General features: G+C 44.4%; 1 protein-coding gene across 3 annotated transcripts in view; it reads right to left on the reverse strand.

Annotated features, from left to right (window-relative positions):
• Window positions 1-24134, reverse strand: part of Hoga1 (4-hydroxy-2-oxoglutarate aldolase 1) — a 46206-nt gene that overhangs the window by 15854 nt on the left and 6218 nt on the right. The window contains exons 2-7 of one of the 3 annotated variants that reach the window (XM_045161126.1): window positions 8301-8429; window positions 8018-8145; window positions 7262-7396; window positions 6905-7001; window positions 6157-6264; window positions 5128-5261 (exon numbers count right to left, since the gene is read on the reverse strand). In XM_045161126.1, the coding sequence (XP_045017061.1) occupies window positions 5128-5261; window positions 6157-6264; window positions 6905-7001; window positions 7262-7396; window positions 8018-8145; window positions 8301-8429 (731 nt within the window). The remainder of the gene's footprint in view (window positions 1-5127; window positions 5262-6156; window positions 6265-6904; window positions 7002-7261; window positions 7397-8017; window positions 8146-8300; window positions 8430-24134) is intronic. The other 2 variants (XM_045161127.1, XM_004669903.2) reach the window with 2 other exon arrangements.

Below are 24134 nucleotides of genomic sequence, written 5' to 3' on the forward strand. Positions count from 1 at the left end.
AAAAGAAATTTGAGGGCTGGAGAGATGGCTTAGCGGTTAAGCGCTCACCTATGAAGCCTATGGACCCCGGTTCGAGGCTCGGTTCCCCAGGTCCCACGTTAGCCAGATGCACAAGGGGGCGCACGCGTCTGGAGTTCGTTTGCAGTGGCTGGAAGTCCTGGCGCGCCCATTCTCTCTCTCTCCCTCTATCTGTCTTTTTCTCTGTGTCTGTTGCTCTCAAATAAATAAATAAAAAATGAACAAAAAAATATTTAAAAAAAAAGAAATTTGAGAAAAAAGAATATTGATGTCAATTTATCACAAAATGGCTATTATTATTAGATTCTTTAATGTATTTTTCTATATTAAAAAAGAGTAATTATTTAAACCATTACTATATAGCTGTAACAATCCAGTCTGTGTGGTATTGTGGAGGGATAGACGCAGATCAATGGAGAGAATAGAGAAGCCAGAAATAGACTCACACAAATATGCCCCACTGATTTTTGCCAAAGGTGTAAAGTCAATTCAATGGAGGGAAGAAAGCTTTTTCAACAACTGATGCTAGAGGAAGTGGATCACCACAGGTACAAAAAGGAAACTTGATCAAAGTCTCACACTTTATACAAAATATTAACTCAAAATAGGTCACAAACTTGTAGAACATAAAACTATAAATAGGAAACAAAGGAGAAGAAACATCTTTGCAATCTAGTACTAAACAAAAATTCTTAGGCTCGACATAAAAACAAGATTCAAAAGAAAAGAAAGATCTGGAGAGATGGCTTAATGATTAAGGTGCTTGCCTGCGAAGCCTAAGGACCCATGTTCCACTCTCCGGATCTCATGTAAGCCAGACTCACAAGGTCACACAAGTTCACAGGGTCACACACGCGCACAAGGTGCCACACACATCTGGAGTTTGATTGCAGTGGCTGGAGGCCCTGGAGTGCCAATTCTCTCTCTCTAATTTTTTAAAAATAATTTTTAAAGAAGACATTGATAAATTAGCCCAACACTTAAAACTTTTTTTTTAATTTACAAACTTTTGGGCAAGGGAGGTGGCACGCAGAAGGTAAGCGTGCTTACCACAAGCATGAGAGCCTGAGAGTCTGCGCTCTCCTGAGCTGGATTCCCCGGCATCCACGTAAACAGCGAGGAGCAGCCACGCACCTCTGTAACCTCAGTCCTACAGCGGGCAGAGACAGGAGAAGGGCTGGGACTTGCTGACCAAAAAAAACTTAACAACTTTGGGTTGAGTGAGACACTTGTCTCATACGCGAGAATGAGTAACGGGGAAGACACGGACATTCTCTGGCCTCAAATGAGCGAGCACATGGAAGGTGCACATCTGGACACACACATGCACATGCCACACACACCCCCCCACACACACACATGAAAAATAACTTTTTGTTTTTACAAGTTAGGGTCTGGCTCTAGTCCAGAGTGACCTGGAATTCACTATGGAGTCTCAGGGTGGCCTTGAACTCACAGTGATCCTCCTACCTCTGCCTCCCGAGTGCTGGGATTAAAGGTGTGCGCCACCAGAAAAATAAAACTTTTGACGGCAAAAAATAAAGCTATACAGAAAATGGAAAAGCAGCTTACAGAGTAGTAGAAAATATTTCTACTTCGCCAACAAAGAACTATCTAGTCTCTAGCCCTTCAAAACTCATGGTTAATGTTGTATATATGTAAGTACAATGATTGAGATGGGGAGGTAATATGATGGAGAATGGAATTTCAAAGGGGAAAGTGGGGGGGGGGAGGGAGGGAATTACCATGGGATTTTTTTTTATAATCATGGAAAATGCTAATAAAAATTTTAAAAAACTCATGGTTAAAAATATATAAATCAATGTTTGTATTGTTAGCCATCAGGGAAATGTGCATGTACTTGCAATGAGATGTTACTGCGCAGCTACCACAGTGGTCAAAACATATTCACATCACCAAATGCTGATGAAGATGTAGAGAAACTGGGTCTCTCTCTCTCTCTCTCTGTTTTTTAAAATATTTTATTTATTTATTTGTTTGACAGAGAAAGGGGGGAGAGAGACAGAATGAGTGTGCCAAGGCTTCCAGCCACTACAAACAAACTCCAGACATGTTTGACCCCTTGTGCATCTGGCTCACATGGGTCCTGGAGAATAGAACCTGGGTCCTGTGGCTTTGCAAGCAAACACCTTAACTGCTAAACCATCCCTCCAGCCCTCTCTGTTGTTTTTGTTCTTAAGGCAGGGTCTCACTCTAGCATAGGCTGACCTAGAGTTAACTCTGTAGCCCAGACTAGCCTTGAACTCACAGTAATCCTCCTACTTCAGCCTCTACCCTCTCAGTGCTGATTAAAGGTGTGAACCACCATGCCGAATTCTTTTTTTTTTTCTTTTTGAGACAAAGTCTTGCTACATAGTCAAGGCTAACATTGAACTCACAGTAACACCTCTGCCTCATATTCCCAAGTGCTGGAATTACAGGTGTGAGCCACCATGACTGGCTACACCTAGACACTTCCTTAAAAAAGTAACCATGGGGTTGGACAAATGACTTGGCAGTTAAGGTGCTTGCCTGCGAAGCCTAAGAACCAATGTTCAACCCTCCAGATCCCATGTAAGCCAGATGCACAAAGGTGAGGCAAGTGCAAGGTCGCACATGCCCACTAGGTGCCGAAAGCATATGGAGTTCAATTTTAGTGGCTGAGGCCCTGATGCACCAATTCTCTGTGTGTGTTTTTCTTGCTCTCTCTAAAAAAGTAAAATAATAATAATAAAAGTAAACATGCAGCCAGGTGTGGTGGTGCACACCTTTAATCTCAGCACATGGGAGGCAGAGGTAGGAGGATCACTGTGAATCAAGCTCACCCTGAGACTCCACAGTGAATTCCAGGTCAGCCTGGGTTAGAGTGAGACCCTGCCTTGAAAATAAAAAAATAAAAGGTAAATATACAGCCATCATAGAACCCATCAATTGCACTATTATTTATCCCATAAAAAGGAAACCTTTATGCAAGTGTTCATGGCAGGTTTTTTTTGTTGTTGTTTGTTTGTTTTTGTTTTCCAAGGTAGGGTCTCACTGTAGCTCAGGCTGACCTAGAATTCACTATAGTCTTGGTGGCCTTGAACTCATGGTGATCTTCCTACCTCTGCCTCCTGAGTGTTGGGATTTTTTTTTTTTTAAACTTTATTTGAAAGAGAGAGTGAGAGAGAGAAGAGACAGAATTGGCCACCAGGGCATCAGTGACTGCAATCGAGCTCCAAACTCTTGGGCCACCTAGTAGGCATATGAAACTTGCTCTTGCCTCACCTTGGTACATCTGGCTTTGGTAGAATCTGGAGAGTCGAACATAGGTCCTTAGGCTTCGCCGGTAAGCACCTTAACCACTAAGGCATCTCTTTAGCCCCTTGGCAGTTTTTGTTTTTGTTTTTTTCCAAGATAGGGTCTCACTCTGACACAGGCTGACCTGGAATTCACTATGCAAAAAAGTACAACTTAAAATGTAAATAGGGACTGGAGAGATGACTCCATGGTTAAGGGCACTTACTTACAAAGCCTAACAGCCTGAATTTGATTCCTAGTACCCACATAAAGTTAGATGCACAAAGTGGTGCATGCATCTAGAGTTCATGTTTGCACTGACAAGAGGCCCTAGCGCGCTCGCTCTCTCTCTCTCTCTCTCTGCTGACAAATAAAGAAAAGTTTTTAAAATGTACAGAGGGCTGGAGAGATGGATCAGTGGTTAAGGTACTTGCCTGCAGAGCCTAAAGACCTGGGTTTGATTCCCCAGTACCCACATAAAGCCAGCTGCACAAAATAGCACATGTATCTGGAGTACATTTACAGCAGCTAGAGGCCCTGACATGCCCATTCTCTTCCCCCCTTTCTCTCTCCTTGCAAACAAATAAAAATATTTTTTAAAATATGAAATACACACTGGAGAGATTACTTGGCAGTTAAAGCACTTGCCTGCAAAGCCAAAGGACCCAGGTTTGGTTCCCCAGGACCCATATATGCCAGATGCACAAGGCACAAGTGTCTGGAGTTTGTTTGCAGCAGCTGAAGGCCCTGTTGCGCCCATTCTCTCTCTAGCTATCTGCTTCTCTCTCTCAAAAATAAATAAATAAAATTATAATAAGCACACCAGGCATGGTGGCCCATGCCTTTAATCCCAGAATTTGGCACACAGAGGTAGAAGAATTACTGTGAGTTTGAGGCTAGCCTAAGGCTGCATAGTAAATTCCAGGTCAGCCTGGGCTAAAGACCCTACACCAAAAAGCAAAATAACGACCACAACAATAATAATGAAGATATATAAAGCTATGTGCAGTGGTACATGACTGTAGTAGTCCAAGCTTCTTAGGAGCTACAGTGAGTGAGTCCAAGAGTTCAAGGCCAGCCTGGGCAACATGGTGAGATCCCATTACAAAATAAATAACATAAACAATAAATAAATACATAAAATATGGATATACGTTTTTCCATTTGCCTCAGACTTCAAAATGGCTTTGATCTTGACAAGCACTCGATCGTTTGGAGCACATGGGCTAAAGTGCAGTTCTAGGACAGAACTCTCCTGGAAAATCGAACCATCACCTCCTCCAACTTCTTTTTGAAAGTCAAAATGATCAATTTAATGTAAAGGCGCGATCCATTGTGTTTAGGAAGTGCATCTCTAAGTGGGGCCCAGGTCAGCAGTGGCACCATCCTTAGGATGTGTATTGTGTATTTCTTTTCTTTCTTTTTTTTTTTTTTTTTTTTTTTTTGGTTTTGATTTTGGTTTTTCAAGGTAGGGTTTCACTCTAGTCCAGGCTGACCTGGAATTCACTATGTAGTCTCAGGGTGGCCTCAAACTCACAATGATCCTCCCAAGTGCTGTAATTAAAGGCGTACGCCACAACGCCCTGCTAGGATACGTGTTTCAATGCCTATTCGAAGGGTTAGACCTTTCACTAGCCCTCAATGGGAAACCGACTCCATTGCAAATCTTGGGAGCCCACAGGGCTCCCCTCTGTCTGCAGCCAGGATTTTTGTGGGGAGGCACATGGACTTTCTGAAAGGGGGGCACTGGGAAAGGACCCAGGGTGGACTCAAGCCCCCGCCCCACGGAGGACCCAGAGCCCTGCTCAGCACCCTGGGCTGGGAGCTCACCGCTGAGTTGGGTTCAATGAGGCGGTGCTGCAGCTTCTGGGCCGCTTCCCACTGCCCGGTGAGACACAGTCGCTCCAGCTGGCACACCTGAGCCCCCAGCACATTGGCCAAGGCACATACGCCCCCCACAGCTCCTGCCCAGAAGGAAATGCCAAACATCAACAATGGCCAAAGCCGCAGATAATCCCAAACCCTGTTCCCTATGCCTTTTCATTCTGGAGACATAGGATGTGGGCTTCTATACGTTATTGGCCATATCGCAGGCATGCTCTGTATGTCCAGAATACACATTTCTGGGAAGGAAGAAAAGCTGCTGAGCATTTAAAAGAGGAGCCCGCAAGACAGGAGCTGCTCAGATGTTTTGGCCTGCAGGCCATGTCCTTCCCTGCACCCTCCACCCTCCTGGTGCCAGGTCCCAACAAGTACCCTCAACAGTCTTGATTCCTCAGTCCCGGCAGAGGTGATGGGAATTCACCCTGGGGGAGAGGGTGGGCAGGAGCTCTGGGCATTGAAACAGGAGACCGGGCCATTCACCATGAAGGCTGCATGATCTCATGCTCCAGCCCCTCTAATCCCATCTTCTCATCCGGGCTGTGAAAATGGACTGGCTGTGATCTCAGAGAACCCTCCCCTACCTCTGCCAGCCCCTGGGTGTGACTGTGAACCCAAGCACCCTGGCCTCAGGAATGGAGAGACAGATGACAGGCGCCTTTAAACTGCTGAGCCAATCTCTGCAGCCCAAGGAGAGACAATTTGGAATGAGCCAATATAGTGGCCAGTTATAAAACACCTATTATCGACTATGTGCCAGGCGCTGTGACAGACAGGGCTGGCGCTCTCAAATATCACACACAATGCCTTTGTGCTTGGCTCTTTTTTTTTTTTTTTTTCTGAGGCTTGGTTTAAATCATGTAGCTCAGGCTGGCCACAGGCTCACTACACAGTGGAGGATGACTTCTTTCTGACCTATTTGCTTTACAGAACAGAAACCCCAGGCCCAACCAGGATAAGCACCTAGCCCTGGTTTACTTGGAAAGTGGCAGGGCCAAGACTGCAGCTCAGATAGGCGGCCTCCGGAGTCTGTGCCTCTCGAGGAGAAACTGGAAGTGGGTCCCTCCTTCTCCTTCACTCTAGAGACTGTGGCATGGCAAAGGGGAGATGTGCAAAGACCCAACAACAAGCAAATTCTGCAGAGCGCAGAGGGCATGGGAACCAGTGCTGTCCTCTGCAGAGCTGGAAAAGCCACTCAGACCTCACTCACTGGGGCTTTCACTGCTTCTGCTCCCCTCCTTTCTCCTTCAGGGCTCAGCCCCACCCGAACCTAAGGACCACGACCCAAAACAGGCTAGAGCAGTTGTGTAAGTGACAGTCCCTGGCTCCTTGAGAAAATCAGATCGGGCACCCAACCCCTCAGCTCTGACCATTCATTCTGTCGAGGAGCCAGGGACAGAGGAAAACAGATTTGTGGTCTAGGGTGGGGGTGGGGGTGGCTGCAAGACCTCTGCCTTCAGAGAATGATTTGCAGGATGAGATTAGAGAAGCTACAGTTGTCATCTAAACATGGAACTTGGGACTTAACAGACTGCAGGCATTCTTGGCAGGCCCAGGACTGTCCTCGGTCACCCTCCTCCATCCAACGTGGTCTCACTGAGGCATGTGGGTTTTAAACAACCAGCCCATGCAGTCCCAGCCCTGGCCTCGGACTTCTCCCAGAAGACCCAGATGTCTGAGCGTATCTTTGTCACCCAGGACAGCTTGAGAGCAGCAGGAGACCTACCTACAGCATAGCTGGCCAACAGGAAGCCAACCGATCCTGCCAGCACCTGGAAATCCTGCTTGCTGGTCTTGTGAACAATCAGCCCGATCCTGGTCACCTGTAACAGCAATGTGGCGTGACACATGAGCCCAGAGTTCCACTGCCAACTGGGAAGGAAGGGGCATGTGCTGTCAAATGAAAACCCAGTCCCCAAAGAGATGCCCTCGAGTTCAGACAAAGTGCCAGAGAGCCCATCCAACAGAGAATCCAGGCAGGAAACTAAGACTGACACGGGTCACAGAGATGCCCCCAAGTTAGAAGCTAGAACCAGAGAAAAAGGAAGAGACCCCAGCCTGGGAATTACTGCCACTCACTCACATCGCCACCGCTGTCCTTCATGCCCACAATATTCGGGTGCTGGGACAATGTGACCACGGCATCCACAGGCAGGTCCAGGCCTGTGTTGGCGGGAACACTGTACAGCACCACTGGAATGGGAGACAGGTCGGCCACCTGCATGCGGGACAGAGAGAAGAAAGAGACAGTAACTACCTGGGTCCTCGGAGCTTGAGTTTTGCTCCCAGCAGGTCTTGGTCTGTCACAGCAGGGCTACCTGACAGGCCCTGACATACGAGTAGCAACTATGGGACATATATATATATTCCTGTCTATGATCCTGGCACAGTTCCAAACCTTACAGATCTCATGTGACCCTGGACAACTGCACGAGGTCGGTGCCATTATTCCTCCCATTTTAATTTTGTTTTTGTTTTTCGAGGTAGGGTCTCACTCTAGCCCAGGCTGGAATTCACTATGTAGTCTCAGGGTGGCCTCGAACTCACAGCGATCTTCCTACCTCTGCGTCCCCAGTGCTGGGATTAAAAGCGTGCGCCACCACGCCCGGCCTATTCCTCCCATTTTAGAGGGAAGCAATCTGACACGCAGTGGTCACTAGGTAAGTGGCCCTGATGTCACCCAGCTCGTACGTGGTGTTATTCCACGTGGCCTTCCACGTGAAGTAGGCTTACCCATCCACTCCCAGCTTCTCTGTCACTTCTCCCTGAGCACGGCCACCACCTCCTCTAGCCACCTTTTTGTCCCAAGCCTCTAGCCCGTGCCCACCCTCCCACCCACCTTGGTGTAGTGGTGAATGAGGGCAGCACTGCTCATGCGGCCCCGATAGTAGCAAGGGGTCACCACCATGACGGCGTCAGCCCCGACCTGCGCCATGCTGACCGTCATCTCTACCGTGGCTTGAGTGGCTGCAGGAGGGAGGAGAGAAAAGGAGAGAGCAGGCAAGCGGGGGTCTCCTCACGTCCAAGTAGAAGCAAAACGACAGACAGAACCCAACCCCCGGGCCAAAGAACCGGTACCCCACCACCCAGTCACCCCAGGTCCCAGGGAGTTGCAGCCTCACACTCGCAGCCCGAGCCAGCTATCAGGAGCTTGTCCTTGGGGATGACCTGGCGCACACGGCTGACCACCTCCAGACGCTCGTGGCTGGTCAGGAAGGGAAACTCGCCTGTGGAGCCCTGGATCACGAAGCCTGCAACAGAGCCCCATCACAGGAACCAGCATCTTCCCATTTTCTCAGGCCCACCACCATGCCGGGGTTCGAAACCCCAGCTTCCCACCTCCCAGTCGTGGCTTTTCACCTGTCTCTCCCATCCCTGGCCTGGTGCATGATAGTGTTTCCTTCATTCCTTTGGTTTTTAAAAAATATTTATTGCCGGGCGTGGTGGCGCACGCCTTTAATCCCAGCACTCGGGAGGCAGAGGTAGGAGAATTGCCTTAAATTCAAGGCTACCCTGAGAGTACATAGTGAATTCCAGACCAGTCTGAGCTAGAGCAAAACCCTACCTCAAAAACAAACAAACAAACAAACCAAAAAACCAGGCAAGGGCTGGAGAGATGGCTTAGAGGTTAAGGCACTTGCCTGCAAAGACAAAAGATCCAAGTAGGATTCCCTAGGATCCATATCAACCAGATGATGCGTGCATCTGGAGTTCATTTACAGCGGCTGGAAGCCCTGAAGCGCCCATTCCCCCTTCCCTTTGCCTCTTTCTCTTTCTGTCATATAAATAAATTGAAATAAAATATTCAAACAAACAAACAAAAAAAAGAATAACCAGCCAGGTATGGTGGCACACACCTTTCATTCCAGCATTTGGGAGGCAGAAGTGGAAAGACTGCCAAGAGTGTGAGGCCACCCTGAGAATACAGAGTGAATTCCAGGTCAGCCTGAGCTAGAGTGAGACCCTACCTCAAAGAAAAAACAAAACAAAACAACGGATAACCAGTAAAATACCCACAACCATGTACCCAGCATGATAACCCTCCACTACCTTCCTCCTTGCCTTTCTGTCCTGACTCAAGTGTTTATGATTCTACCTTCACACACTTGCAGCCTACAGATGGGTCCATGAATAAGTTCATTTATACTTCACAGAAAGGGAACCAAGCTTATAAAACCTTCTTCAGTTTGCTGTTTCTGTTTAGCATTGTGTTTTGAGCTTGTATGCAACAGTGCACATTGCTCCGATTCATTCACCTTAATCACGGTACAATGGTCAGTTGTTTGGTTAGACCACAATCCATTTTCCTTTTTCCTTAAAGACATTAAAGACTGTTCTCACTACTGCAAACAATACTAAAACTCTTTGTTGTTGTTGTTTGATTGTTTGTTTTTTGAGGTAGCGTCTCACTCTAGCCCAGGCTGACCTGGAATTCACTATGTAGTCTCAGGGTGGCCTCGAACTCACAATAATCCTCCTCCTACCCCTGCCTCTGGAGTGCTGGGATTAAAGGCGTGCACCTGGCTAAAACTACCATTTTTGGGAAAGCCTTCCTTTGCCCATGTCCAGGAATTCCTTTTGAGTTCCCATGGTTAGGTGTAAAACTGCAGAGTCATGTCTATGTGCAACTTCCCGGGTGCCAAACTTCCAGTTCATCAGGACACATCCCAGCAGCAGCAGCAGAGGCTGTGGGGCTCATCCCTGCCAACGCGTGGCAGTGTCTAGAAGAGCCTTTGCCAGTTTTCTAGGTGAAGAGTGGTATCTGTATTTTACATTGCAGCTCCCTGTTTTGTCCAGCATTTATTTGAGAAGTGGGAAATATGTGCTAACATTTTATTTCTCTGAGAGACCAGCAGAACTAATGATCTCAAGTTGACCCTGAGGAGAATGTTGGTAGACTCACTTCCTTTTGTGTTTTTCCATTCAACTTTCTTGTTCTTCTTTCTTTCTCCATGCCACTCCATTAAAAAAAAGGGGGACGGATGGTACACAACTTTAATCCCAGAACTTGGGAGGCAGAGGTAGGAGGATTGCTGTGAGTTCGAGGCCAGCCTGGGACTACAGAGTGAGTGCTAAGCCAGCCTGGGCTAGAGTGAGACCCTACCTCAAAACAACCAATGCCGGGCATGGTGGCCCACACCTTTAATCTCAGCACTTAGAAGGCAGAGGTAGGAGGATTATTGTGAGTTTGAGGCCACCCTGAGACTACATAGTAAATTCCAGGTCAGCCTGGGCAAAACTATTACCCCCCAAAACTAAAAACAACAACAACAACCTAAACCAAACAAATAACCACTGAAAGCAGCAGCATGGCAGTATACAATATAACTATAATCCTAGCACTTGGGAGGTAGAAGCCAGGAGGATTAGAAGTTCAAGTTCATCTTATACTACATAGGAAGTTCAAGGCTAGCCTGGACTACATGAGACCCTGTCTCAAAAAATAAACAGGCAGTTGCTCACAGATCTTCACTGCTGAGCCTGCCTGCTTCCCAAGTTCTGTCTAACTTTCCCTTTTTTAAATTTTTCCCCCCTTCTTTCTCTTCTTTGGATTCTGACCAAATTCTTACACATACTGGCCCTGACACATTTGGGATTTTTTTTTTTCCTCAACAAATCTCCTTTGACACAATGCTAAACAGAAACAGCAAACTGAAGAAGGTTTTATAAGCTTGGTTCCCTTTCTGTGAAGTATAAATGAACTTATACAATACTTTTATTGTAGTTTATAAACACAGCACACAGTACAATAGGATTATGAATAAATGGCTATTTGGGGAGAAGAAAAAGCCAGGAGCAGTACTGGCACACGAAGTCCCTGTCACACAGTTGTGACAGATGAGACATCAATCCAATGAGGAGCTTCCCAGCAGCCAGAGCTAAAAGGGAAACATGATCAGCTAACAGATATGCAGAACCTAAAACATGAAAACAAGGCAGCTGCCCCGGAGAAACACCAGAGTTTCCTGGCACTGCCACCGAGAGAACTTGTTCCTGTGACTCATCCTGCAGAGGACACGGCGTGATGCAGATGGAGCCTCACACCACGCACCTTCTCGGAGCTACTCACTGAGCTTCAGCAAGTGGGTTGCCAGGAATTCACTGTCTCACCCGGTAGTTGGCATTTGTTTGGGCCTTGGTAACATTGCAGGGGACATCTTGAAACAAATAGCTTTTGGCTGTGGCTGATCACCTCCTGAGGATTAATTCCTCCAAATCCAGCTGGGAGCAGAAAGGTTGAGTCTCCTGTGTCTTTCTGCATAAGATTTTATACTTTGCCAGTGGGTCAAAAACTTTCCACGAAGCCGCCCACCCTGGTGAGGGTTCCCACTTAGCTATCATTGGACCAACACCCTTGACTAAGGGTTTGGAGACCAAGTTCTTACCACTTGCTCTAATCGACCATCAAAACCCTGGGCTGCCACAAGCTCAAGCTGTGGTTCCTGGCTCAGCCACAGTCACTCCCAAGTCACAGAAGCCTCTGGTCCCCATGGGTGGACCTGGCCTCAAAGCAAGACATCAAGGTCTGGTGCTCTGGGAGGAAGACAACCCTGTGATCTTGTGGCACAGCCCTCCCTGCTGCCCTCTGGAAGGAGGCACTGGGCCCATGCCTGACTCCCAGGAAGAACAGCGGGCTAGGAAGTGTGGTGCACTGAGTCTCCAAGCCCTTTCTGTGAATGCCAAGTCATTTCAATCCTACTTTACAGAGCGGTTTTAAAGGTTCCGCTGGGAAAACGTAATAGAAAACAGTTTGAAACCTGGGATTCAGCGTCACAGAGGGCATCTTCCCTCACCCTGGCTGCGTGTCCATGTTCAGACCTGATAACAGAGCGCCAGATGTCAGGAAAAGGCAGGGTCCTGGTAGATCACCGAGCGAGGAAACTGGGCAGCAGGGCAGTGGAATGCTCAAGGACATAGGTTCTGAAGTCAGAGGAACCAGAACCAGCTCTTGGTGTGAACTCCTCACCAGCTGATAGCTTGAGAAAATGGCTTAACCACCTGGCACGGCAAAAGATCAGCTTGGGCTCCATGGAGAGTTCAAGTCCAGTCTCAGGTTTATATGAAGACCCCGGCTGAAGCAATGACTCAGCAGTTAAAGGCACTTTCATTTTTATTTATTATTATTATTATTTTGGTTTTTTGAGGTAGGGTCTTACTGGCCCAGGCTGACCTGGGATTCACTATGTAGTCTCAGGGTGGCCTCAAATTCATGGCAATCCTCCTACCTCTGCCTCCCAAGTGCTGGGGTTAAAGGTGTGTGCCACCACGCCTGGCTCTTTTATTTTTTATTATTATTATTAGTTTAATTTATTTATTTGAGAAAGAAAGAGGCAGAGAGAGAGAGAGAGAAATGGGCGCATCATGGCCTCCAGCCACTGTAAACAAACTCCAGATGCATGGGCCACCTTGTGCATCTGGCTTATGTGAGTACTAGGGAATCAAGCTTCAAATTGGGATCCTTGGGCTTCACAGACAAGCATTTAACCACCAAGCAAGCCATCTCTCCAGCTTCCTTTTGTTATTTTTTTTAAAGGCATTTTCTTGCAAAGCCTACTAGCCTGGGTTCAATTTCCCAGTATCCACGTAAAGCCAGCTGTACAAAGGGGCTGGATTTCATATGCACTGACAGGAGACCCTGGTGTATACCCATTCTCCCCTTCCCTTTCTCTCTCTCCAGATAAAAATGTCTTTTAAAATTAATACAAAATAATAATTTACAAGAAAAATAAAAACAGCTTAACTAAACCGTAGCTTCCTTAACTGAAAAAAAAAAGGGAATATTAGTACTTTTCTCAAAGTTTTCAAATGAGATACTTTTTGTAAAATGCCTAGAAGCACCCAGCGCTCAGGGGTTGTTGGTTGTATTCTTTTTTTTTTTTTTTTAATTTGTGTTTGGAGGTAGGGTCTTACTCTGGCCCAGGCTGACCTGGAATTCACTATGTAGTCTCAGGGGGGCCTCGAACTCATGGCGATCCTCCTACCTCTGCCTCCCAAGTGCTGTGGTTAAAGACATGCACCAAGGTGCTCACACCTTAATGGGGGATGTGTTGTAATTACCTTCATATTGCTGGGACAAAACACCCAACCAAAAGCAGCTCATGGAGCCAGGTGTGCAGGTGCATGTCCCCCCAAAACTCACGTGGTTTGGATACTTGGTTCCTAGCTGATGGCAATTTGGTAGGCAGAGCATCATTGGAGGAGGTTTGCTTTCGGGGGCGGGCTTTGGGGTGTTACTGCCAGTTCCCCCTTGCCAGAGACCAGCTCTCTCTCCTGCTACTGTTTTCACCTACTATTCCAAGGTAGTGATGTCTAGCCAATGTTCATGCCATGCTTTCCCCTGCCCCTTGAGCTTCCCCTTGAGAATGTAAGCCAAAATAAAACCTGTCTTCCCATCAGATGCATTTTGGACAAGTATTTTGTCCTAGAGACACGGAGGTAACTACAATTCTTAACTTGGTCTTCTTTACAAAAGAAAAACACATAATTCCCAAAGTCCTCTCTAGTTTTAAATTCCACAGTCGCTCTTTCTCTTCCCCTAGCCTTCGCCCGTCTCCTTCAAATTGCCTATTAAGGCAAGTTTGGGGGAGTGTGTCTCAATGGCACAGCACTTGCCTGGCATGTGCAAGGTCCTGGGTTTGATCTCCAGCACCATGAAAACAGAAAGCAAACCAGAGCTGGGGAAATGACTTAGAGGTTAAGGTACTTTCCTGCAAAGCCTAAGGACCCATGTTCGACTCTCCAGATCCCATGTAAGCCAGACACACAAAGATGAGGCAAGCACAAAGTTTCACATGGCCACTAGGTGGCGCAAGCGTCTGGCGTTTGATTTCAATGGCTGAGGTCCTGGCAGGCCAATTTTCTGTTTTCTCTCTCTCTCTAAAATTAAAAAAAAAAAAAAAAAATTAAAGCAAACCAGCCTGTGCCCATCCCTCCCCCCACCAGCACACTGCCAGTCTCCTGCCCTTGCACATTTGCTCATGATTCACCCTTCTGTACGCACCCTAGCAAAAGCCTCTCAAATGCTCAGAGCCATTAGGCCCTTCAGCAAGCTGTTTTCCAGAACTAGCACCTTTTTATTTTGCCTGGAGTCATCCAGTCAGGGATGGTGTCCCTTTCACTCTGGCCCCTGGGGCACTCAGCACAGACCTGCTGAGGTGGGTGTTGACAATTTGTTGTATAAAAGAACAATTGTGTCAAACCTGCCCAGCCTGAGGCAGAAATTTTGTTTTGCATAATGTAGGTCATAACCCCTCTGGGAAGAAACTCCTGACAAAATGCTTAAGCAATTTCCCAGTGAATTTGAATGGAATTAGATCTCAGTCCAGGAAGCCAGCAACCCTCCTAGCTGACTCAGGCCAGAGTCCAGGGGCTGTGGCTAGTCTAACAGTGTTCCAATTGTCTCTTTTCTAATAAAATGTCTTCACCAGGAATAGACATATGCTGCCTGCCTTAAGGTCACTTTTCTGACAGCATAACTATAATGAAACTTTGACGTGCAGCCATACAGCCATGTATTGTCTGAAAGTGCTTTAGTTTTGGAATTTTTTTTTTTTTTCAAGGTGGGGTCTCACTCTAGTCCAGGCTGATCTGGAATTCACTATGTAACCTCAGGTGGCCTCAAACTCATGGCGATCCTCCTACCTCTGCCTCTCCAGATGGATCTTTAAATATATTTCTTTGCATGTGTGTGGGGGTGGGCATGCTGGGCTTTTTTTTTGGCATTTTTATTGAATATCAGGTGGCTATAGCTACCTGGACTTACATCTGGGTCCTCTGTTCTGTTCCATTGATCTACGTGTCTGCTTTTCTGCCAGTATCATGCTGTTTTTGTTACTATGGCTCTGTAGTAGATTAAAATCAGGTATGGTGATACCACCAGCCTTATTTTTGTTGCTCAGTATTATTTTAGATATTTGAGGTTTTTTGTGATTCCAAATGAATTTTTAGATTGTTTTTTCTATTTCCATGAAGAATGCCTTTGGAATTTTGATAGGGATTGCATTAAATGTGTAGATTGCTTTTGGTAAGATTGCCATTTTCACAATATTGATCCAATCCAGGAACAAGGGATGTTTTCCCACTTCCTAGTGTCTTCTGCAATTTCTCACTTGAGTGTTTTAAAGTTTTCATTGTAGAGATCCTTTACTTCCTTGGTCAGGTTTATTCCAACGTACTTTATTTTTTTTGATGCAATTGTGAATGGGAGTGATTCTCTGATTTCATCCTCTGTGTGTTGTTAGCATATATGAAGGCTACTGATTTCTGTGTGTTTATTTTGCATCCTGCTATATGGCTGTAGGTGTTTATCAGCTCTAACAGTTTACTGGTACAGCCTTTAGAGTCCTTTATATATAGAATCATGTCATCTGCAAATAATGATAATTTGATCTCTTCCTTTCCAATTTGTATCCCTTTTATGTGTATCTCTTGCCTTATTGCTATGGCTAAAACTTCCAGTACTATATTAAATAAAAGTGGGGACATTGGAACCCTTGTCTTGTTCCTGATTTTACTGGGAAAGCTTCCAGTTTTTTCCCATTTAGTAATATGTTGGCTGTAGGCTTGTCATAAAGAGCCTTTATTATATTGAGATATGTTCCTTCTATTCCCAGTCTCTGTAGGACTTTTATCATGAAGGGATGTTGGATTTTGTCAAACGCTTTCTCTGTGTCTAATGAGATGATCATGTGATTTTTGTCCTTCAATCCATTTATATAATGTATTACATTTATCGATTTGCATATATTGAACCATCCCTGCATCTCTGGGATAAAGCCTACTTGGTCAGGGTGAATGATCGTTCTGATATATTCTTTGATTCTGTTTGCCAATATTTTGTTGAGAGTTTTTGCATCTATGTTCATGAGGGAGATTGGTCTGTAATTTTCTTCTTTGTTCTATCTTTGCCTGGTTTTGGTATCAGGGTGATGCTGGCTTCATAGAAAGAGTTTTGTAGGATTCCTTCTTTTTCTATTTTCTGGAAAAGCTAAAGAAGCAATGGTGTTAGCTCTTCCTTGAAGGTCTAGTAAAATTCAGCAGTGAATCCATCTGGGCCTGGGCTTTTTTTAGTTGTGAGATTTTTTTTTTAATTTTTTTTAATTTTTTTATTTATTTTTATTTATTTGAGAGCGACAGACACAGAGAGAAAGACATATAGAGGGAGAGAGAGAGAATGGGCACGCCAGGGCTTCCAGCCTCTGCAAACGAACTCCAGACGTGTGCGCCCCCTTGTGCATCTGGCTAACGTGGGACCTGGGGAACCGAGCCTCGAACCGGGGTCCTTAGGCTTCACAGGCAAGCGCTTAACCGCTAAGCCATCTCTCCAGCCCAGTTGTGAGATTTTTGATAACTGTTTTCATCTCCATGCTTGTTATAGATCTATTTAAGTGATTGATCTCATCTTGATTTAATTTAGCTAGGTCATATAAATCAAGGAAAGCATCCATTTCTTTCAGATTTTCATACTTTGTTTGAGTATGTGCTTTAATAGTATGTCCCTATGATTTTCTGAATTTCTCTGGCATCTGTTGTCATGTTACCTTTTGCATCTCTAATTTTATTAATTTGTGTCTCTTCTCTCTTTCTTTGCTCTGATTTGCTAAGGATTTATCAATCTTGTTTATCCTTTCAAAGAACCAACTCTTTGTTTCATTGATTATTTGGATTTTTTTTTAGTTTCTATTTCATTAATTTCTGCCCTAATCTTTATTATTTCTTCCCGTCTACTGATTTTTGGTTTGCCTTGTTCTTCTTTTTCCAAGGCTTTAAGGTGAAGCATTAGGTCATTTACTTGCGACCTTTCTAGTTTCTTAATATAGGCACTTAAAGCTATAAATTTATCTCTTAGGACTGCCTTCATTATGTCCCAGAGATTTTGGTATGTTGTATTCTCATTATCGTTTGACTCTATAAATTTTTTGATTTCCCTCTTGATTTCTTCATTGACCCATTCATCATTTAGTAATGTATTGTTTAATTTCCATGACTTTGTGTATGCTCTATAGCCTTTCTTGCTACTGATTTGTACTTTGATCCCATTGTGGTCAGATAAAATGCAAGGAATTATTATGTTTAGGATTGTAATGTCCTCCTGTTGGAGGGTGCCTTTAATCAAAATAAAGTGGCCTTTCTTATCTTTCTTAACTAATGTTGGCCTGAAATCAACCTTATCAGATGTTAGGATAGCAACCCCTGCTTGTTTTCTAGGTCCATTTGCTTGAAACACTGTTTTCCAACCTTTCACCCTAAGATAGTGTCCATCCTTTGTAGAAAGGTGAATTTCTTGGAGGCAACAAATTGAAGGATCCTGCTTTTTAACCCAGTCTGCAAACCTATGTCTTTTGGTTGGGGCATTGAGGCCGTTGATATTAAGAGATATTATTGAAAGGTGTGTATTCATTTTTGCCAGTTTTTGTTGTTCTTCCGGTTTTACTTTTGCTTTCTTGTGTTAAGTAGTATTTAAGTATTGTTTGTTTTTTCCCAGTTCCTTATATGTGTGCTTTTCTTTTTCTTCAGCATGGAGGAGGATTTTTTCAAGTATTTTCTGTAGAGCTGATTTTGTCTTCAAATAGTCCTTTAGCCTGCTTTTGTTGTGGAATGTCCTTATTTCTCCATCTATTTGAATGGATAACTTTGCAGGATAAAGTAGCCTTGGTTGACAGTTGTTATCTTTCAGAACTTGGAATACATCACTCCAAGCCCTTCTGGCTTTTAAAGTTTGTGTTGAGTAATCTGCTGTAATCCTGATAGGCTTGCCTTTGTAGGTAACTTGATTTTTCTCTCTGACTGCTTTCAATATTTTTTCTTTGGTTTGTGTGTTTGGTAGTTTGATTATAATATGGCGAGGAGAGGTTCTTTCCAGGTTTTGTCTGGCTAGTGTTCTAAAGGCTTCCTGTATCTGCATTGGCACCTCTTTCCCAATTTGGGGGAAGTTTTCTTCTACGATTTTGTTGAAGACACCAACTATGCCTTTGGAGTGAAATTCTTCTCCTTCTACTATGCCCTGAATTCTTATATTTGATCTTTTCATAGTGTCCCTAATGTCTTGACATTCCCACTCACACTTTTCTATAAGTTTGTCTTTCTCTTTGTTGGACTGTATTAGATCTACCACCTGGTCTTCTAGCTTAGATATTCTGTCCTCTCCTTCATCCACTCTACTGGTGAGATTTTCTACAGTTTTTTTATTTCATTAACTGTGTTTTTTATTGCTAGTGATTCTGTTTTCTCTTTGTTATTTCTATTTCCTTATTTATGTCTAATATTGACCTCTTTATTTCATTAAATTGGCATCCTGTGTCTTCTTTGCTTCCTTTGATTTCTTGAGTTCTTTGAACATATTTATAATTATTCTTTTGAAATCTTTCTCAGGCATTTCCTCTAATTCATTCTCACTGGAGGTCATTTCTGATGCATTAATACTTTTCAGTGGATTTAATATTGTCTTGATTTTTTGGTGTTTCTTGTGTTATAATGTATATATTTTTGCATCTTGGATTATTTAATGATTGGATTTTCCAGTTTGCTGGGTATTATGAGATGTATCAGTCAATCTGATGTTATTTATCTTTAGGGTAGGAGTTTAAGGCACTAGGTGTGGCTTTGAAGACTCTCAGAGTAAAACAAAGCCACTATAATTCAAGAAGCAACAAATAAAAAGCCGAAAATACAGCTTATTTACGAATGGCAAATTTGACAATCCATCCGATTTAACATATAATTTATCCTGATATGGAAGGTGCAATTAGCACTTCTGGTTCAGGCATATATACCAGGTTTATTAGGAGGGTACTGACCTGGTGTAATCCCAATTACCTTTTGGGATGATTTTGGCCTCAGCTGAGCTCTTGATTGGGTCCCTCTTTGGTGCTTTGTCAGTTCAAGTAGGCGTGGCCAGGTCCCTGGACCGCTGTTCTGTTCCTGAGGGCTGGGCACTGGCGGTGGGGGAGGGGAGGGAGCTGATGCTGCTCTAGATCTCTTGCTGTTCCACGCGTTCTTCTACCTCGTGGTCTGCTCCTCCGTTGTTCACTGCCGCTCTCCCTTCACGTTTCTTGAGTTTGCGGAGAGCTCCGGCGTGAGTGGGAAATCCCCTCGCCTGGCTTTTCCTGCGGCTCAAGCCGAGTGCAGACCCGCCCCGCCGAAGGCTCTGAGTGCTCTGGATCTCTCCTACTTCTCCGTTGCTGTTTCAATTTCCTATATACCTCACTTTTTAGTAAAAGTGTGTATTTTGCTGTTTTTTGTTTTTTTTTCCTTGGCTTTTTCCTCCCTAGGCTGTTTTGGCGTGGTACCTATGCCACCATCTTAACTGGAACTCCATGCTGGGATCTTTATTGCTCACTACAAATAGCACCAGATGCTTGTGCCACTTTCTGTCTATGGCGTCACATGGGTGTTGGGGAATCAAACCCAGGCCACAGGCTTTGCAAACAAGTGCCTTTAACCTCTAAGTAATCTCTCCAGACTCTAGCTTTGGATTTCTTTTTTTATTTTTATTAGCATTTTCCATGATTATAAAAAAATCCCATGTTAATTCCCTCCCTCCCCCCCCCACTTGGATTTTTTTTTTAATTTGACAGAGAAAGAGGGAGGGAGGGAGAGAAAGAGAGAGAGAGAGAGAGCATGGACACGCCAGGGCTTCCAGCCACTGCTAACAAACTACAGACATGTGCACCCCTTGTACATCTGGCTAACGTGGGTCCTGGGGAATTCAACCTGGGTCCTTTGGCTTTGCAGGCAAATGCCTTAACCGCTAAGCCATCCCTCCAGCCCTGGCTTTGGATTTTGAACTACTTTGAGACCTACAGAAAAGGAAGAAATGTAATACAAGGAATTTCTATGCATCTCTTACCTGGCCCCTGCCTATAACATCTTACCTATGGTACAATGATCAGAACCAAAGAGGTAACATGGGTACCAAATGAAGACTTAGTTTTACCAATCTGAAGCATTATTTTCTTCATATTTTTATTTAAGGGCCAGGCATGGTGGCTCACGCCTCTGATCCCAGCACTTTGGAGGCCGAGGATAATCACTGTGAGTTTGAGGCCACCCTGATCTTACATAGTGAATTCCAGGTCAGCCTGGGCTAGAGTTAAACCCTACCTCAAAAAAAACAAAACAAAACAAAACAAAAAGCTGGGCATGGTGGTGCACGCCTTTAATCCCAGCACTCAGGAGGCAGAGGTAGGGGGATTGCAGAGAGGTTGAGGCCACCTTGAGACTACATAGCGAATTCTAGGTCAGCCTGAGCTAGCAAGAGGCCTTACCTCAGAAAACCAAACAAAAAAAATGTATGTGTGTGTGTATGTGTATAGATATATATTATCATTTCAGAGAGAGAGAAGGAAAGAGAGAGAAAGTGTATCAGGGCCCCTTGTCACTGCAAACGAACTCAGACACATGTGCCATATTGTGCATCTGGCTTTATGTGGGTACTGGGGAATTGAATCCAGGCTAGCAGGCATTGCAAACAAGTACCTTTAACCACTGAGCCATCTCCTCAGCCCCCATTTTATTATTTTTAAATTATGTTTTCTGAGACAGAATCTCATGCAGCTGAGGCTGACCTTGAGATTGTGATGTAGCTGAGAATGACTCTCTTGATCTTCCTGTCTTGTCTCAAATGCTAAAATTACATGTACCACCATGGCCAGCTAAAACTTTTTTTAAAAATTTTTTCAAGGTAGGGTCTCACTGCAGCCCAGGCTGACTTACAGCTTCTGTTTTGTTTCTGAGGTAGGGCATCACTGTAGCTCAAGTTGACCTGGAATTCACTATGTAGTCTCAGGGTAGCCTTGAACTCACAGCAACCCTCATACCTGCCTCCTGAGTGCTGGGATTAAAGGCATGAACCACCATGCCTGGCTTTCTAAAACTTTTTTGTTGTTGTTTTTGGAGGTGGAGTTTTACTCTAGTCCAGGCTGACTTGGAATTCACTATGTAGTCTCAGGCTGGCCTAGAACTCATGGTGATCCTCTGCCTCCCAAATGCTGGGATTAAAGGCATGTGCCACCACACCTGGCCTTAAAACCTTTTTTATGCATTAATATATTTTATTAAAAGGCTAATAATTGATTAAGGGGCACTAGGTATAAACAAAATAACAAGGAAATAAATTATATGATGATCAATATGCTTTCAAATGTTTAATATTTGCAACACAGTTATTTATGCTTGTTTATTTTTCAAGACAGGGTCTCACTCTAGCCCAAGATGACCTGGAATTCACTAAATGGCCTTGAACTCATGGTGATTATCCTACCTCTGCCTCCTAAGTGCTGGGATTAAAGACATGTGCCACCATGCCCAGCCTAAAACTTTAAAATATATTTTTTTAATTTATTTATTTGGGAGAAAGAGGCAGGGAGAGTAAGAGAATGGGCATGCCAAGGGCCTCTAGCCACTGCAAACAAATTCCAGACACATGTACCACCTTGTGCATCTGGCTTACGTGGGTCCTGGGAAATTGAACCTAGGTCCATAGGTTTTGCAGGCAAGTGCTTTAAGTGCTAAGCAATCTCTCCAGCCACTAAAACTTTTTTTTTTTAAATTAAGATTCCAAAGTTGTAGTTAGCTAGCCTAAAGTTGTATGTGCTAGTCTTTTAGTGAGGGATTAAGATGTTCCAGACATTATGTTCATTTTTCTTTTTGGATCAAGGATTTGAGCCCAGGATGATAGACAGATGCTCTATCACTGAGCTACATCCCAGCCCTGTACATGCATCTTAAGTCTCTTTTAGATGCCAAACTTCATCACTCTCTTGGTTTTTAAAATGTAATTTATCTTCAACATTTTCCAATGTGAATGACCCCATTTTTAATTAATTTTTAAAATTTTCTTATTTATTTAATTTTTTGAGAGAAAGAGAGACAGATAGAGAATAGGTACACCAGGGCCTCTAGCCACTGCATGTGAACTCCAGATGCATGCACCACCTTGTGCACCTGGCTTTATGTGGGTACTGGGGAATCAAACCTGGTTCCTTTGGCTTTGCCAGCAAGCAAGCACCTTTACTACTAAGCCATCTCTCCAGCCCTAAAACTTTGTATGAACTATTTTAAATCTATAAATAAAAACTCAAGTTGTCATGGTGGCACATACCCGCAATCCTGGTATGTGGAAGGTAGCAGCAGGATTGCTGCAAGTTCAAGTCTGGTCTACATAATAAGTAACAGGCCAGCCAGGGATGCAAAGGGAGACCCTGTGTTAAACTACTCTCCACAAAATAAAAAAAGTTAGTTACCCGTTAGTCATGTACAGAAAAAATAAAATGCTCTCAGCTGTACTTTATAAGGTCAAGTGATATTTAGGGCATTTGTGGATTTCCCAGTGATTTGCCCCTGGGATTTGAGGCCCACAGGCTCAGAATCCCCGATAAATCTATAACATATCCCAAAGATCCCAACTGTAAGAAACTTCTGTGTCAAAGAATTACTTGAGCTGGGCGTGGTGGCGCACGCTTTTAATCCCAGCACTCGGGAGGCAGAGGTAGGAGGATCGCCGTGAGTTCAAGGCCACCCTGAGACTACAGAGTTAATTCCAGGTCAGCCTGGACCAGAGTGAGACCCTACCTCGGAAAACCAAAAAAAAAAAAAAAAAAAATGAATTACTTGAGCCAGGCGTGGTGGCGCACACCTTTAATCTCAGCACTCGGGAGGTAGAAGTAGGAAGATCACTGTGAGTTCAAGGCCACCCTGAGACTCCATAGTGAATTCCAGGTCAGCCTGGGCTAGAGTGAGACCCTACCTCGAAAAACTAAGAGTTAGTTGGAGGTATTATGAAGATGGCTCAGTGATTAAAGCACTTGCTTGCAAAGTCTGTCAGCTGAGTTCCCCAGCACCTATGTTGGAAAGCTAGATGTATAGTGACACATGCATGACACATGTGTCCCCATATACACACACAAGTAAATAAAAGTTTTTTTAAAAAAGAATTATTTGGGGCTGGAGAGATGGCTTAGTGGTTAAGGCACATGCCTGCAAAGCCTAAAGACCCAAGTTCAGTTCTCCAGGTCCCACGTAAGCCAGATGCATATGGTAGTGCATACATCTGGAGTTCGTTTGCAGTGGCTGGAAGCCCTGGTGCGCCCATTCTCTCTCTCTCTCTCTCTTTCTCTTTGATCCCCTCTCTTTGTCTCTAATAAATAAATAAATAAATCTTAAAAAAAGAATTATTTGATGGGCTGGAGAGATGGCTTAGTGGTTAAGGCACTTGCCTACAAAGCCAAAGGACCCAGGTTCGATTCCTCAGGATCCACATAAGCCAGCTGCACAAGGTGGCTCATGTGTCTGTGGAGTTTATTTGCAGCAGCTGAAGGCCCTAGTGCGCCCATTCTCTCTCTCTATCTACCATTTTCTCTCTCTCTCACAAATAGTAAAATAAAATAAATTTTTTTTTAAGTTAGTTGAGAGCTGGGTGTGGTGACACACGCTTTTAATTAAAATAAAAAGTTACTTGAGGCTAGGTAGTGGCCTTATACTTCACTTCTCTAAAGATGCACAAGAAGGGCTGGAGAGATGGCTTAGCAGTTAAGCATTTGCCTGTCAAGCCTAAGGACCCCGGTTCGAGGCTCAATTTCCCAGGACCCATGTTAGCCATATGCACAAGGGGCACATGCGTCTGGAGTTCCTTTGCAGTGGCTAGAGGCCCTGTCGTGCCCATTCTCTATCTATCTGCCTCTTTCTCTCTCTGTCTGTTGCTCTCAAATAAATAAATAAAAAACAAAAAATAAAAAAGAAGATGCACAAGAAGAAGGGGCTACCTGACATGATGGGGCTATCTCCCCTTACTCCTAAAATGCTCTCATGAGACCTAAGAGGAGGAAGCAAGGTGAGTGCCAGGCTTGTAAGATGGCAGAGGAACTGCCAGTACATTGAAGATGTCAAGGATCCGCATGAGAGGGGCAGAGCTATGTGAGTGGAGAGAGGACCGGGTAGGAGCCCTGGGCAGGCAGTGG

The sequence above is a fragment of the Jaculus jaculus genome, chromosome 1 (genome assembly GCF_020740685.1).
Source record: "Jaculus jaculus isolate mJacJac1 chromosome 1, mJacJac1.mat.Y.cur, whole genome shotgun sequence".
In the NCBI taxonomy this organism is placed as follows: Eukaryota; Metazoa; Chordata; class Mammalia; order Rodentia; family Dipodidae; genus Jaculus; species Jaculus jaculus.